Source organism: Rutidosis leptorrhynchoides, chromosome 5 (assembly GCF_046630445.1).
Source record: "Rutidosis leptorrhynchoides isolate AG116_Rl617_1_P2 chromosome 5, CSIRO_AGI_Rlap_v1, whole genome shotgun sequence".
In the NCBI taxonomy this organism is placed as follows: domain Eukaryota; kingdom Viridiplantae; phylum Streptophyta; class Magnoliopsida; order Asterales; family Asteraceae; genus Rutidosis; species Rutidosis leptorrhynchoides.
Window position 1 is genome coordinate 397,033,141 of NC_092337.1, and position 15,861 is coordinate 397,049,001.

The window sequence follows — 15,861 nt, forward strand, 5'->3', positions numbered from 1 at the left end:
GAGTATCAACAACATGGGCAAGAAAAGTCATGCCACCGCTAACAAGAAAACGACGTGCCCGTGCAAAAGAACATATCGGCACAAGTCTTCTTCGTTTATCACCGTGAATAATTAACTCTCCCCCACTAGGGGTCTTCACACGAATAAACTTTTCATGGCATGCAATATAAGCTCTATTTCAATCGAGCCAATCCATACCAACAACGATATCAAAATCGCCCAAAGTCATAGGGATGAGATCAATTTTAAAGTTTTCGGCACCAAAAACGACATCACAATTCTTACACACATCAACCACTAGCACCGTCTTGCCGTCCGCTATTTCGACTTCTACCGGACGACTTAACTTAGCTAACGGTCTATCAAGTTTAGGCACAAATTTAGGAGACACAAACGACAAATTTGCACCACTATCGAAAAGAATCCTTGCCGGATTAGAATTAACCATGAAAGTACCTGAGACAACTTCGTTCGATTGTTTGGCTTCATCATTGGTCATCAAATAGTTGCGACCCCTAGCCGTACCCGCCGCCTTCTCTAATCGCTTCACATTATCGTTTCGCAAATCGGGACACTCCGGCTTCTTATGCCCTTCTTTTCCGCAATTAAAACAAGTGACCTTGTTTCCGAAAGATGGTTTAGGACATTCATGAGCCATATGACCCGGTTGCCCACAATTGTAGCACGCATAAGAAAAACCCCCGGAAGCGCCCTTCTTCACGCTATTAACACTCTCGGAACCCTTCTTGTTCTTGTTCTTCTTGTTTGAAAAGTTAGAATGACTAGAACCTTCAAACTTTCTTTTGAAAAACGTGAAATCGCTTTTTCTTGGAACATCCGGCTCAAAACCCCGGGCCAATTCAAATAACTCATCAAAAGACTTAGCCATACCCCGACTAATCTTGCCCTTGAACTCATCATTCAAAGTACGGTAGAAATCTTTCATTAGCTTGTGATCGTCACCCACATATTCCGGACAAAAACGAGTTTTTGCCAAAAAGGTAGACTTGAGTGTGACCAAGTCCATTGAATCTTGTTGCAAATGGTGCAACTCGTCCTGGATTCTATCAAGATAGGAAGAAGTTCGGTATTCTTTGAAGAATTCCTTCTTAAACTCCTCCCATGTCAAGTTCATGCATTGCTCTTCACCATATAAGTTGATTTTGTTGTCCCACCACAACTTGGCTTCTTCCCTCAACATACTAGAACCATACCTCGCCTTCCTTTCGGGAGGACACTCCGCGGTACGGAAAGCCCCCTCGATATCGGAAATCTAACACGGGCTTTTCAACGGATCTCGCACCCCATTAAACATCGGAGGTTGCGTATCCTTGAAATTTTTGTAGTGGAAGTCCCGCCTTCCACCCCCACCATTACCTTCACCCCCACCATTACCTTCACCCCCTTCGCCTCGAGGATAAATGTTTCTAGCCTCTAAAGCCTCCTCTATAGCGGCTTTCATTCGATCATTGATCATTTCGGTCACTGATATCGCATATTTTATACGCATTTTCCTTAGCGATATTGGGTACATTTTGGTCCTTTTGGATACGATTTGGAATTATTTCGGTGAAAGTTGTGAAAAGTTTGAGTTCCAAGACCAAGGAGGTTAATTTTGAAGTTATTTGATGGTTTTGGGTGATTTTCGATGTAAACGAGTGAAAGGGTTTGGTCCGATTCGAGTTTTGGTGTTTGTATTAAGTTTTTCAGCTCATTTCAGCAAAAATGACATGGAGCGCCGCTCCAAAACGTGGCGCGCCGCGTCATTCCACATAAAATACAGTTCGAGGGTTTTTAAAAGACAGATTTCAGCTCACCAGTAAAATGGCGCGCCGCGCGAGGAAATGGCGCGCCGCGCAGGGTCTTAACCGGGTTCAGAATTGCACCTATTTAAAGCCCGAAAATTACCCTAATTTATCATTATCGTATCCAGACGAATTCCAGCAGCTTTTTGACGAACTTAGGTAATTTTTGGGGATTTTCAAGGTCATTCTAAGGTATCAATCATTCCGGAAACAAGTCTCGATTCGTTTATCTTTCAGGATTCAATCATTGATTAGGTTTATCCCTTGTCATAAACAATGAATTTCTCTATTACTTTATTTGTGATTTTTATTGTTGCCATGATTATTGGCTAAGTTCTTTAATGTTTGTCTAGATTTAATAACCTATGTATTGGATGCTACTTATCAGTTGTTTGATTAATTTATGATGATTTGATGTTTGAATTAAAGAACCATTCTTATTGAAGCTAGACACTTCGATTCAATTGGTTGTGTACTTGTTTGATAGGACGAGAGTTTATTAATTTAGTGCATTAATTTACAATTGGTTTGTCTTAATTAATTGTTTGCTTACTCGGAGACGAGAGTAAATTGAATTCAAAAGGCTAGACGAAATAGGGGTAAATTATGCGCAACGAGAGTTGGTGTGATTGTGATTTGAGTCTTCATCTCAGTTGAACTGTTTAGTCACAATTAGGAGGTCTTAGGCTACGGGGAATTCCGTGTCGTGTAATCTTAATTGAAGTGTTTGCGCTGGGGAATTCCAGGTGAACCGACTAGATAATTCACATAAGTTAGATAATAACTGGGGCTTAATCTAAATGCATCCAATACTAGGTGAAAAAGGTCTAGACAAGCATTCGTTTTTTTCAATTGGTTACAACTATCTTATTTTACTCGTTTGTTTGCTTTAAAGCTTAAAACTGAAAACACCAAAAATATTGTTCAATCTTGTTATTAATTAAAGCTATCTTTGATTTTGGCTAATCGTTAAATAGCCAACCAAACAAATTATCTCGTAATTCAATTTTCTAGATTTAACTTAGTTTAATTCATTAGTTACAAATCTTAATTTTCACGTCTAAACTGTCCTTGGAACGATCTTGGATTTACCAACTTTATACTATTGCACGATCGGGTACACTGCCCGTTAGTGTGTAGTAAATCTTTAAACCGGTTTTTCCCATATTAAATAATAGACGCGATTTCACACATCAAGTTTTTGGCGCCGCTGCCGGGGACAGTTGTGTCGAAGATTAAGTTTGTTTCTAATTGTTCTTAGTTTAGTTTAGTTATAGATTATTATTTCTTTTCGTTATTCTCAAGTTGAATCGGTGCGTTTAATCGGTTGTTAGTGGTGATTTCGCAGGTAACAGGTAGTGCATGCCACATACGCGTTCTTCTAATTCTCTGATTTTTCAACCATTTGCAGAACCCGAAAGAGAGTTATTCAGAGCGTTAAGTCACGAACAACAGTCTACAGTGGATTCATCTTTTTCTTCAAGTGCTAATATAATTATTTTGGGAAGTAGTTCTGAAACTGTGGTGCCCGATACACCACCTGAAATCAGAGAAGAAGAAGAATCTTGCATTTCCTTAGATCTTTTCGAGACTGAAGATATGGCTGACCAAGAACAACCACCTCGTCCTCAGACTATGGCACAAAAGTTGAAGGCCACACGAGGGGGCCAAGGCAATTCGATTACTCAACCAAACATCACTCAGCCTTTTCAAATTACAGGGCCGATCCTGAATTTGATTTCTTCTGATTTCCGATTTTATGGCAAGGATACTGAGGATGCTAACGAGCATCTTCGTAATTTTAATGATGTTTGCAATTTGTTTAAGCTACATGAGGTTGCCGATACTTCAATCAAGATAAGGCTTTTCCCTTGGACTCTTAAGGGAGAAGCTAAGAGATGGTTAGATAAGCAACCAGAGGGCATGATTACCTCTTGGGAGACTTTGGAGGATAAGTTTTTGTCGAAGTTTTTCCCTGCGTCTCGAGCTGCTAGACTTCAAGCAGAAATTTTACAATTTAGACAAAAGAGCAGTGAGACATTATTTGATGCTTGGGACCGTTTTGCTACTTTGTTACGCTTGTGTCTGCAACACGGGTTGAATGATTTACAAAAGGTTCAGATTTTCTACAAAGGTTGTGACATTCCAACTTGTCAGAGTATTGATCAAGCAGCAGGTGGTACGTTAATGGATAAGACCGAAGAAGAGGCATTAGAGATAATTGAAAAGCAAGCTGCTTACTCTCATGAATGGCATCAAGATCATGAGTCATCCCATTCAGCTTCAGTTAAGAGAACCGAGACCACTGGTGCGTATGATGATTTTGGGTCTATCAGTGCTAAGTTGGATTCTTTTGGTAGAAATTTAGAGAAGATGAATAAGGATATTCATGATATGAAGGTTGGTTGTGAGTATTGTGGGGGTTTACATTTAGCTAAAGATTGTGATGCGGGGTTAACGATAGGTCAAAAGGAAGAGATAGCGTACATCAGTCAGCAAAATAATAATCAGTTTCAAGGGCGCGCTCAGTTTAACCGCAATTTTAATAATCCCTACAATCCTCAAGGTCGTCAGGGAGGTAGTAACAGTAATTATCAGAATTCGCCGGGTGGAGGATTTCAGCAACAAGCTCCTGGGTATTTTCAAAAGCCCCAAGCCGAAGAGAAAAAGTCGAATCTTGAAGCTATGATCGAAAAGCTTGTGATATCTCAAACTCAGCTTGTTACTACTGTTACTCAGAATAATGAGAAGAATGATCAGATGTTCCGGAATCAACAAGCCGCGATTCATAATTTGGAACAACAGATTGGTCAACTTGCTAATCAGAGAAATGAGAGAAAATCGGGGGAGTTACCAAGTAACACGGATGCTAACCCGAAAAATGGGCACGTTAATGCTATCACCACCCGAAGTGGTATAGCATATGATCCACCAAAGAAGCCTGCTGAGTATGATTTGTGAGTTTCATTGGTTAAAGATAGTGAGCCGGTAGTTGATAGTGAACCGGAGGGGGATAAGGAGCCGGAACAGGTGATTGAGGAAGTTGAAAATATACCGGTAAAGGTTGCTGCTAAACCGGTAGCTAAGGAGTATCAACCACCGCTCCCATACCCGAGAAAACAGAGGTTAGAGAAGTTAGAGGCGGAAAAATCAAAGTTCAAGGAGTTGATCAAGAAAGTGAATGTCAACTTACCTTTCATTGATGTTATTGCGGGGATGCCCAAGTATGCTCGGTTCATGAAGGATTTGCTTACCAACCGGAAAAAGATGGAAAGTGTTTCATCCGTGACGTTAAATGCAGCATGTACAGCGGTGGTGATAAACCAACTTCCCGAGAAGTTGGAAGATCCGGGTTGTTTTACTATTCCTTGTTTATTGGGGGATCTTGCTTGTATGCGGGCATTGGCAGATTTGGGTGCTAGTATTAATTTAATGCCCTACTCTATTTACCTTAAACTAGCACCTGGGGAACTTAGACCCACTCGTATGGCCATACAACTAGCGGACCGCTCTATTAAATACCCTCGTGGGATTATAGAGAACATGCTAGTTAAGACCGGGACATTAGTTTTCCCCGCCGACTTTGTAGTTCTAGACATGGAAGTGGATGAAAGGATTCCACTTATTTTGGGAAGGCCATTTTTGAATACCACTAGATGTCTAATTGATGTTTATGGCCAACAGTTGACCCTTAGAATAGGTGATAATACTAAAAACGAACATATATTTCATAGCATTATTCCTCAAGAAAGACAAGCTTTTAGTTGCAATTGTTCTATTTACAAGTGATATTCGTTTAAATAATAAAAGGTGAAGACAAAAGACAGATTCGACGAATTGAAGACGCAAACGACCAAAAAGCTCAAAAGTACAAAAGACAATCAAAGAGGTTCCAATTATTGATAAGAAACGTCTCGAAATTACAAGAGTACAAGATTCAAAACGCAAAATACAAAATATAAAATTGTACGCAAGGACGTTCGAAAATCCGGAACCGGGACCAGAGTCAACTCTCAACGCTCGACGCAACGGACTAAAAATTACAAGTTAACTATGTATATAAATATAATATAATATATAATTAATTATATTAATTATATATATATTATATATATAATAAAAACCGTCGGCAGAGAAAGACTCCAAGATGTGAGCTGGAATTTCAAACTCCGCGACTCGCGGAGTTTGAAGGCAAAATTCACCGCGAGTCGCGGAGCCCCAAAAATCGAAATTCCCTATAAAGCCAACCGAATTCTGATCACAATTCATATCTTTTTCTTCCTCATTCATACGTAAAATTTATATATATATATATAATTTATATTTTAATTTTAATTTTAATTCTAATAATAAGGGTATGTTAGCGAATGTTGTAAGGGTATAAGTCGAAATTCTGTCCGTGTAACGCTACGCTATTTTTAATCATTGTAAGTTATGTTCAACCTTTTTACATTAATGTCTCGTAGCTAAGTTATTATTATGCTTATTTAAAACGAAGTAATCATGATGTTGGGCTAATTACTAAAATTGGGTAATTGGGCTTTGTACCATAATTGGGGTTTGGACAAAAGAACGACACTTGTGGAAATTAGACTATGGGCTATTAATGGGCTTTATATTTGTTTAACTAAATGAAAGTTTGTTAATGTTAATATAAAGATTTACAATTGGGCGTCCCTATAAATTACCATATACACTCAATCGGACACGATGGGCGGGGTATTTATATGTACGAATAATCGTTCATTTAACCGGACACGGGAATGGATTAATAGCCACTAGAATAATTAAAACAGGGGTGAAATTACATTCAAGGGTAATTGGTGTAATTGTTAACAAAGTAGTAAAACCTTGGTTTACACGCAGTCGATAACCTGGTGTATTCATTAAACAAAGTATTAAAACCTTGTTACAATTCGAATCCCCAATTAGTTGGAATATTTAACTTCGGGTATAAGAATAATTTGATGAGGACACTCGTACTTTATATTTATGACTGATGGACTGTTATGGACAAAAACCAGACGGACATATTAAATAATCCAGGACAAAGGACAATTAACCCATGGGCATAAAACTAAAATCAACACGTCAAACATCATGATTACGGAAGTTTAAATAAGCATAATTCTTCTATTTCATATTTAATTTCCTTTACTTTATATTTAATTGCACTTCTAATTATCGCACTTTTATTTATTGTTATTTAATCGCACTTTTAATTATCGTACTTTTTAATTATCGCAATTTTATTTTATCGCACTTTTATTATTCGCAATTTCATTATCGTTATTTACTTTACGCTTTAATTTAAGTCTTGTATTTATTTTATATTTTACATTAGGTTTTAACTGCGACTAAAGTCTTAAAATCGACAAACCGGTCATTAAACGGTAAAAACCCCCTTTATAATAATAATATTACTTATATATATATTTGTATTTTTATAAAAGTAAACTAATATAGCGTTGAGCTTTGTTTAAAGATTTCCCTGTGGAACGAACCGGACTTACTAAAAACTACACTACTGTACGATTAGGTACACTGCCTATAAGTGTTGTAGCAAGGTTTAAGTATATCCATTCTATAAATAAATAAATATCTTGTGTAAAATTGTATCGTATTTAATAGTTTTTCCTAGTAAAATATAAACTATTTTATATACACCTCGCATAACATCAAGTATTTTTGGCGCCGCTGCCGGGGACACTCTTAAACGCCGGAAGCGCAACGCTAATATAAAAAAAAAAAGATTTTTAGCTTACTTTTATTAAAAGTCGCTTTTGTAAAAATACGTTTTAATTATTCAAAAATATAAAAAGAAAAACAAAAATATAAGTATTTTTAAGATTTTGTTAAATATTTAAGTTTTATAAGTTTCTTTATTTTTAGTTTAGTTTATAAAAATATAAGTTTTATTTTAATATCTTTTATTTATGTAAAAATAGAAAACAGAAAATAAAAATAAAAAAAAAAAAACGCGTCGAATTTAAATCTGTCAACTGAATTTCTGAACCCCGCGAGTCGCGGGGTTTGAAGCCTTGAATACCGCAAGTCGCGGAGCCTTTCTGACAGGCGAAAAAAACCCTAATCCAGCATTAATTACGGGTTTTAATTAATTATTATTATTATTTAACCCTAATTATTATTATTATTATTATTAGTTTTATTTTAAGATTTACTTTTTATTTAATTTATGTATTTAGTATTAATTAGTTTTAATTAAATTGTAAAATTAGTAGTTTTATTAAATAAATAATATAAAAATAATATTTTTATAAAAATTGTACTTTTTACAACTTTTTGTATATTTTTATATTTTGTCCCTTTTTAATCGTTGTAGCATAACTTTTGTATTTTTAAGCTCATATTTAATTTTAAACTTAGTCTTTGCTATAGTTATTTTTACTCCTAGATTTTTAGGCTTTGCCGTAGAATTCCTTAAGTGCTTTTTCTTTAGACTAAGATTTAGGTACTTTAGAATTTTGCGACGCCTTTTTAAGTTTTAGTTTCTTTTTAAGTTATTTCCATTTGGGATTTAGTTTTTCCTGTAAGCTTTAATATTTTTAGACTTTTTACTATGTACCAATTATCATTCCAATTAGTAATTTCAATTTGCGATTATAATTTTAAGTTAGTTGTAGTAATAAGGTTAGGTTAGTCAAGTATTTTTAAGTTTTTATAAGTTTCTTTTATTTTTCCGTCACCTTTTATTTTTCAACCATTTTTTCTTTTTCGACCTTTTGCGACGAACTCTTTTTCTCTCTTATTTCTCGCCATTCTAGTTTTTAGGACTTAGAATTTTTTCTACTTCTTATCTAAATTTCTTAAAATTACGAAAATTTATTTTAAGTGGTTAAATTAATAGACATCAAAATTTTCTGGTTCGTAGTAATAGTTGGATTTGTACGTGGACCGGGTTATTGGAGCCAAACAGTCCTCAATTATATTGAGACCAAACGAATCCTGCCCCTCTGCTGCATCTTTTGGCTATTCGAAACGTGGGCAAAATCAGAAAAGTCTATTAATTGGATAACTTATTATAATTTTTCTTTCCTTTTTAAAACTAATAGGATATTCAGTGAATGCACCGAGCAAGACGTTCATCACCTTTTGTACGTTCACCACCTGTAACTCGATCAAGACATCGTTTAACAAATATAACCGCCGTTGATTTTTCTTTAGAATCGTCATCCAGTCGACCAAGTACTTCAGTTCAAATTTCCGATAATCCATTTTTTGAACCCAACATCACAATTGAGAATCCGGAAAATATTCAGGAACGGTTCATAGATCCTGAACCACTAAACTTTCCTCCGGAGCCACCAATCATTCAAACAGAGATTGTTGAGGAACGAACCATTAAATCTGAATCCTCTAGTGATTCCGATTCAACAAATTCGATTATGGAGAATCTAGAACCTCTAAGTATGGAAGACCGAATGAGAGCTAAACGCACTGGCCAAGGTCACGCAATTACTCATCCAGACATTAATGCGCCAGATTATGAAATCAAAGGACAAATTCTACACATGGTGACTAATCAATGCCAATTTAGTGGTGCGCCGAAGGAAGATCCAAATGAACATCTACGTACCTTTAATAGGATCTGCACACTATTTAAAATCCGAGAAGTGGAGGATGAACAGATATATCTCATGTTATTTCCCTGGACTTTAAAGGGAGAAGCCAAAGATTGGTTGGAATCGTTACCTGAAGGGGCGATCGATACATGGGACGTTTTAGTTGACAAATTTCTTAAACAATTCTTTCCTGCATCTAAAGCCGTAAGACTTCAAGCAGAAATTGTTACGTTTACACAGAAACCAAATGAAACTCTATATGAGGCGTGGACAAGATATGGAAAGTTATTAAGAGGATGTCCGCAACATGGTTTAGACACCTGTCAAATAGTACAAATATTCTACCAAGGATGCGACATCACTACAAGAAAAGACATAGATATAGCAGCTGGTGGTTCTATTATGAAGAAAACCGAAACTGATGCTTACAAAATTATTGATAACACTGCTTCCCACTCACATGAGTGGCACCAAGAAAAAGACATCATTAGATCATCTAAAGCAGCTAGAGCCGATTCTAGCCATGACTTAGATTCCATTTCCGCAAAGATAGATGCTGTAGAGAGACGAATGGAAAAGATGACTAAGGATATTCACTCAATACGAATTAGTTGTGAGCAGTGTGGAGGACCACATTTGACAAAAGATTGTCTCAGTATTGAATTAACAATGGAACAAAGAGAGAATATTTCATACATAAACCAAAGGCCTGGAAATAATTATCAGAATAATTATCAACCGCCAAGACCGATTTACAATCAAAACCAGAATTATAACCGAAATATTCCATACAACAACCAACAAGGTCCTAGCAATCAACAAGTATCCAATAATACTTACAACCAGCAAAGACCGAATTTTCAAAACAAACCACCACAACAAACCGATGATAAAAATCCGAATTTAGAAGATATGATGACGAAGCTAGTTGAAACTCAAACACAGTTTTTCACATCTCAGAAACAAACAAATGAACAAAATGCTCAAGCATTTAGAAATCAACAAGCTTCTATTCAAAATCTGGAACAAGAAGTAAGTAACCTAGCAAGGTTAATAGGTGAAAGAAAACCGGGAAGTCTACCTAGTGATACAAACGCTAACCCCCGGAATGAAACAGCTAAAGCTATTACCACAAGAAGTGGTACAACACTTAAACCACCTGAAATACCTGTAACTTCTGATGAAACTATTCCTACTCCACAAGAACCACAACCTGATCAAGATAAGGAAAAAGAACCGGTAGTTGAAAAGGTTAATGAAGATAACACAGTTAAGGATAAACCTTATGTTAAACCATACCAACCACCACTTCCTTACCCGAGTAAAATGAAGAAAGAAAAACTTGAAGCCGAGCAATCCAAATTCTTGGATATGTTTAAACAGATAAATGTAAATCTTCCTTTCATTGATGTGATTTCAGGAATGCCTAGATATGCTAAATTCTTGAAATATCTAATCTCAAATAGAAAGAAAATGGAAGAACTCTCGGCTGTTACTATGAATGCTAATTGTTCAGCAGTGCTGTTGAATAAGATACCAGAAAAACTATCTGATCCAGGAAGTTTCACAATTCCATGTTTTCTGGGTAGTCTTAGTTCAATAGAAGCATTGGCAGACTTAGGTGCTAGTATAAATTTAATGCCGTATTCACTATACGCTAAACTAGACCTTGGAGAATTGAAACCAACCAGAATAAGCATACAACTAGCCGATAGATTAATAAAATATCCTAGAGGAATAATGGAGAACATGCTAGTTAAAGTTGGTACTTTAGTATTTCCAGTAGATTTTGTTGTTCTGGACATGGAAGAAGATTCTCAAGTTCCTCTCATATTAGGAAGACCATTCTTAAACACGGCTAAAGCAATGATAGACGTGTTCGGTAAGAAACTGACCCTAAGTATAGAGGATGAGAGTGTTACCTTTTCAGTTGATAGAGCAATGCAACAACCACAATCTGCAGATGATACATGTTATTATATTCAAACTATAGATGCACATGCAGAATTATTAGAAGAATTTCCAGAATTACAAGGAACAGGAGAATGTTCTTTAGGAGAAGGTAATGAACCAATTGATGAAGCTGAAATGTTAGCTACACTTATAGCTAATGGATATGAACCAACAACAGAAGAAATTCAAATGCTAAAAGAAGAAGACAGATATCGATATAAATCATCGATAGAAGAACCTCCAAAATTAGAGTTAAAGCCACTTCCAAACCATTTGGAATATGCTTATTTACAGGGTGAATCTGAATTACCTGTAATAATATCGTCTTCTCTTACTGAAAATGAGAAATCACAACTCATTTCTGTGTTGAAAGCTCATAAACCAGCCATTGCATGGAAGATTCATGATATTAAAGGAATAAGTCCTTCGTATTGCACACATAAAATCCTTATGGAAGAAGGTCATAAAACGTATGTGCAACGCCAACGAAGACTAAATCCTAATATGCAAGATGTAGTTAAGAAAGAGATTATTAAACTGCTAGATGCAGGTTTGATATATCCAATTTCTGATAGTCCATGGGTAAGCCCAGTTCAATGCGTACCTAAGAAGGGTGGCATGACTGTCATTACAAATGAGAAAAATGAGCTTATTCCTACTAGGACTGTAACAGGATGGCGTGTATGTATTGATTATAGAAAATTAAATGACGCCACCAGAAAAGATCACTTTCCCTTACCTTTCATAGATCAAATGTTGGAAAGATTAGCCGGAAATAGTTACTATTGTTTTCTAGATGGATTTTCCGGATATTTTCAAATTCCAATAGCACCCGAAGATCAAGAGAAAACCACATTCACGTGCCCTTATGGTACTTTTGCTTACAAACGCATGCCATTTGGACTTTGTAACGCCCCTGCAACCTTTCAAAGGTGTATGATGGCCATTTTTCATGACATGATAGAAGAATGCATGGAAGTTTTCATGGATGACTTTTCAGTCTTCGGTGATACATTTAAATCATGTCTAGTTAATCTGGAACGAATGCTAATTAGATGCGAAAAATCAAATCTAGTACTTAATTGGGAGAAATGCCATTTCATGGTTAAAGAAGGCATCGTTCTTGGACATAAAATTTCAAAAGAAGGAATTGAAGTGGATAGAGCTAAAGTAGATGTAATTGCTAAACTTCCACATCCCACCAATGTTAGAGGAGTTAGGAGTTTTCTAGGGCATGCCGGTTTTTACCGACGTTTCATAAAAGATTTTTCTAAAATTGCCACTCCTATGAATAAACTCCTAGAAAAGGATGCGCCATTCATCTTTTCAGATGAATGTATCAAATCTTTTAATATTCTTAAAGAAAAACTCACTAATGCACCGATCATGATAACACCAAATTGGAATCTACCATTTGAACTAATGTGCGATGCAAGTGATTTTGCAATGGGAGCCGTTTTAGGACAAAGGATTGAAAAACGATTTCAACCTATATATTATGCTAGTAAGACATTACAAGGAACACAAACGAACTATACAACTACTGAAAAAGAACTCCTTGCTATTGTCTTTGCTTTTGACAAATTTCGATCATATCTCGTTCTAGCAAAAACGGTGGTCTATACCGACCATTCTGCTCTTAGATACCTATTTTCAAAACAAGATGCTAAACCAAGATTAATCCGTTGGATCTTACTCTTACAAGAGTTTGATATTGAAATCCGAGATAAAAGAGGAGCAGAAAATCTCGCCGCTGATCATCTTTCTCGTCTTGAAAATCCCGAATTAGAAGTTCTGAATGAATCGGCCATACAAGACAACTTTCCTGATGAATATCTATTGAAGATAGATTATAAAGAAATCCCATGGTTTGCAGACTATGCAAACTACTTAGTTTGTGGATTCCTTGAAAAAGGATTATCGTACCAAAGACGAAAGAAATTCTTCAGTGATATAAAACACTATTTCTGGGAAGATCCACATCTGTTTAAAAGTTGTCCCGATGGAATAATACGCCGATGTGTATTTGGAGATGAAGCTAGTAAAATATTAAACCATTGTCACACAGGACCAACAGGAGGGCATTATGGGCCTCAACTAACAGCAAGAAAAGTTTATGAAGCTGGATTCTATTGGCCTACAATTTACAAAGACGCACACCTTCTTTGCAAATCCTGTGATGCATGTCAAAGGGCCGGAAAAATAAGTCAACGTGATGAAATGCCACAAAATGTCATCCAAGTATGTGAAGTATTTGACATTTGGGGTATTGACTTTATGGGTCCATTTCCAAAATCTAATAATAATCTATATATACTCGTAGCCATTGATTATGTATCTAAATGGGCGGAAGCACAAGCTCTCCCAACTAACGATGCACGAGTTGTAGTCAACTTTTTAAAATGTCTTTTTGCAAGGTTTGGAACACCGAAAGCTTTAATAAGTGATCGGGGTTCTCATTTCTGTAATAATCAACTTGAGAAAGTTCTTAAAAGATATGGAGTAACTCATAAAATCTCCACCGCATATCATCCACAAACAAGTGGACAAGTTGAAAATACGAACCGAGCTTTAAAACGTATTCTAGAGAAAACCGTAGGATCAAATCCGAAGGAATGGTCCATTAAATTGGAGGATGCACTCTGGGCTTTTAGAACAGCCTACAAAACTCCAATTGGAACCACACCTTTTAGACTTGTTTATGGAAAAGCTTGTCATCTTCCAGTAGAAATTGAACACAAAGCATTTTGGGCTTTGAAAACATGTAATCTTGATTTACATGAAGCTGGACGTCTACGATTAAGTCAACTAAACGAATTAGAAGAATTAAGGCATGAAGCATACGAAAATTCGTTAATCTATAAAGAAAGAACGAAGAAATGGCATGATAAAAGAATCAGAAGTTCAAAAGAATTTAAAGAAGGAGACAGAGTTCTTCTTTTCAATTCACGATTCAAGCTATTTCCTGGAAAATTGAAATCAAGATGGTCTGGACCATTCATAGTCAAAAGAGTTTTCCCATACGGAACGATAGAATTGATAAATTCAAATGGGATAGAATTTAAAGTTAATGGTCACAGAGTTAAACATTACATACATGGTCCGATGGAAGTCGACAACGAAGTTAATCACAATTTCGACACCACAGCTAACTAAGTGTGGGGAGAATCAAGTCTTTAAAGGATAATATGTATTTTTGTTAGAGTTAGATTGTCTGTTTTCGTGTAGTTCTCGAAAATGGAACCCGAATGGTCTTTCCCTAGCAGACCCTAAAGAACTAGTCTTCTCCCCCCATTCTGAATTTTTATTTTTTTTAGGTTTTTACAAAATGAAGACTGCCTGTGAACTAAACCATGGTCTAATGCTACACGCTTTGATCACTAAAAGAAATAATGATATACTCTCGAGTGAAATAGTATCAGTAATCAGAGAAAGAATGGACGGAGTTAGAAAAGAATCCAGATGCGAAGATAATAAGTTACAATTTGGTAAAGGAAAATCAAAATCCGCAGCGAAAAGAAGAGCACGACACCTAGAAAGATGTCACAAATGCGGAAAATGGTCACATGGAGGTAAATGTTCAAATAATCAAACCTATTCAAATACCGAATTTGTTACTTTATGCAGAGATGGACCGTTCATATGTTTAGAAGAAAAGACACTGAATGCTCGAGGTTACGCCTATGTAGCCATGGAAAACCAATTAAACCGACTATCTTATGAATGGGATAGATCATATAACTAAGAAATCTATTTCACAGGTATGTCTGTACAGTTTTTATTTTTTTATTTTTAACCTTTTGATAATAAACGCTAATTTGTTCGCTAAAAAGTATTAAATTGGTTTTAAATAAAATTAGGTTTGGCGACCGAAATTATTGATATCATTCAAAAATTTATTACATCACTGCGAAATTTAACGTTTATTATAAGGTATAAATATCTTTAAACAATCAACCCATAATATTTCAAAAATTCGTCATGAGTTAAATTAGGTCTTGGAACCGAAATTACTTTACCGAAAAGAGGGGCGCATATTTTTGATAATATTTGATTGATTAAAGTGGGATAAAAAGACAAAAAGATTTTTAAATTTATTTTTACCATGTTTTTAAAATTAATATTTAAATCTTAAATTAATATTGTAAACTTTGTAAAAACAATATATTTAAAATTGTAAATATTTGAAAAAATTAATATAAGTTTGATATAAATTTATAAATTTTTAAATTAAAGTTGGTGTGAATTTTTAATTTTTAAAATATAAATTTTTAATTTTATGCATTTCAAATTTTAAGTTTGGTGTGAATTTTTAATATTAATTTTGAATTTTATATTTAAGTTGTGTGAATTTAAAAAACAAAAATTTACTTTATCTCATTAAGTTAAGAATATGATTTTTAAAATTCGTCGTAAGTTGAAGACTAGGTCTTTGAACCGAAATTGCTTTACCCGAGGGAGGGACGAGAACTTTTATTATCATTATTTTTAATCTTATTGAATTAAAGTATGCCAAAAAC

At 35.4% G+C, this 15,861-nt stretch overlaps 1 protein-coding gene across 1 annotated transcript; it reads left to right on the forward strand.

The window, feature by feature from the left end:
* Positions 1–4,565: 4,565 nt before the first annotated feature.
* On the forward strand, positions 4,566–14,497 carry LOC139849859 (uncharacterized). Its single transcript, XM_071839478.1, has 4 exons — positions 4,566–4,719; positions 4,783–4,883; positions 4,929–5,488; positions 13,759–14,497. The coding sequence occupies exons 1-4, from the start codon at positions 4,566–4,568 to the stop codon at positions 14,495–14,497; spliced, it is 1,554 nt and encodes a 517-aa protein (XP_071695579.1).
* The last annotated feature ends 1,364 nt before the right edge of the window (positions 14,498–15,861 follow it).

Bases quoted from the DNA above. Each gene is read 5' to 3' on its own strand.
- LOC139849859 (XM_071839478.1), top strand. From the start codon at position 4,566: ATGTTCCGGAATCAACAAGCCGCGATTCATAATTTGGAACAACAGATT. The intron at 4,884-4,928 runs GTAGCTAAGGAG...CCGAGAAAACAG, and splicing joins TAAAGGTTGCTGCTAAACCG to AGGTTAGAGAAGTTAGAGGC. The intron at 5,489-13,758 runs GTTGACCCTTAG...TCTTTTTGCAAG, and splicing joins ATTGATGTTTATGGCCAACA to GTTTGGAACACCGAAAGCTT.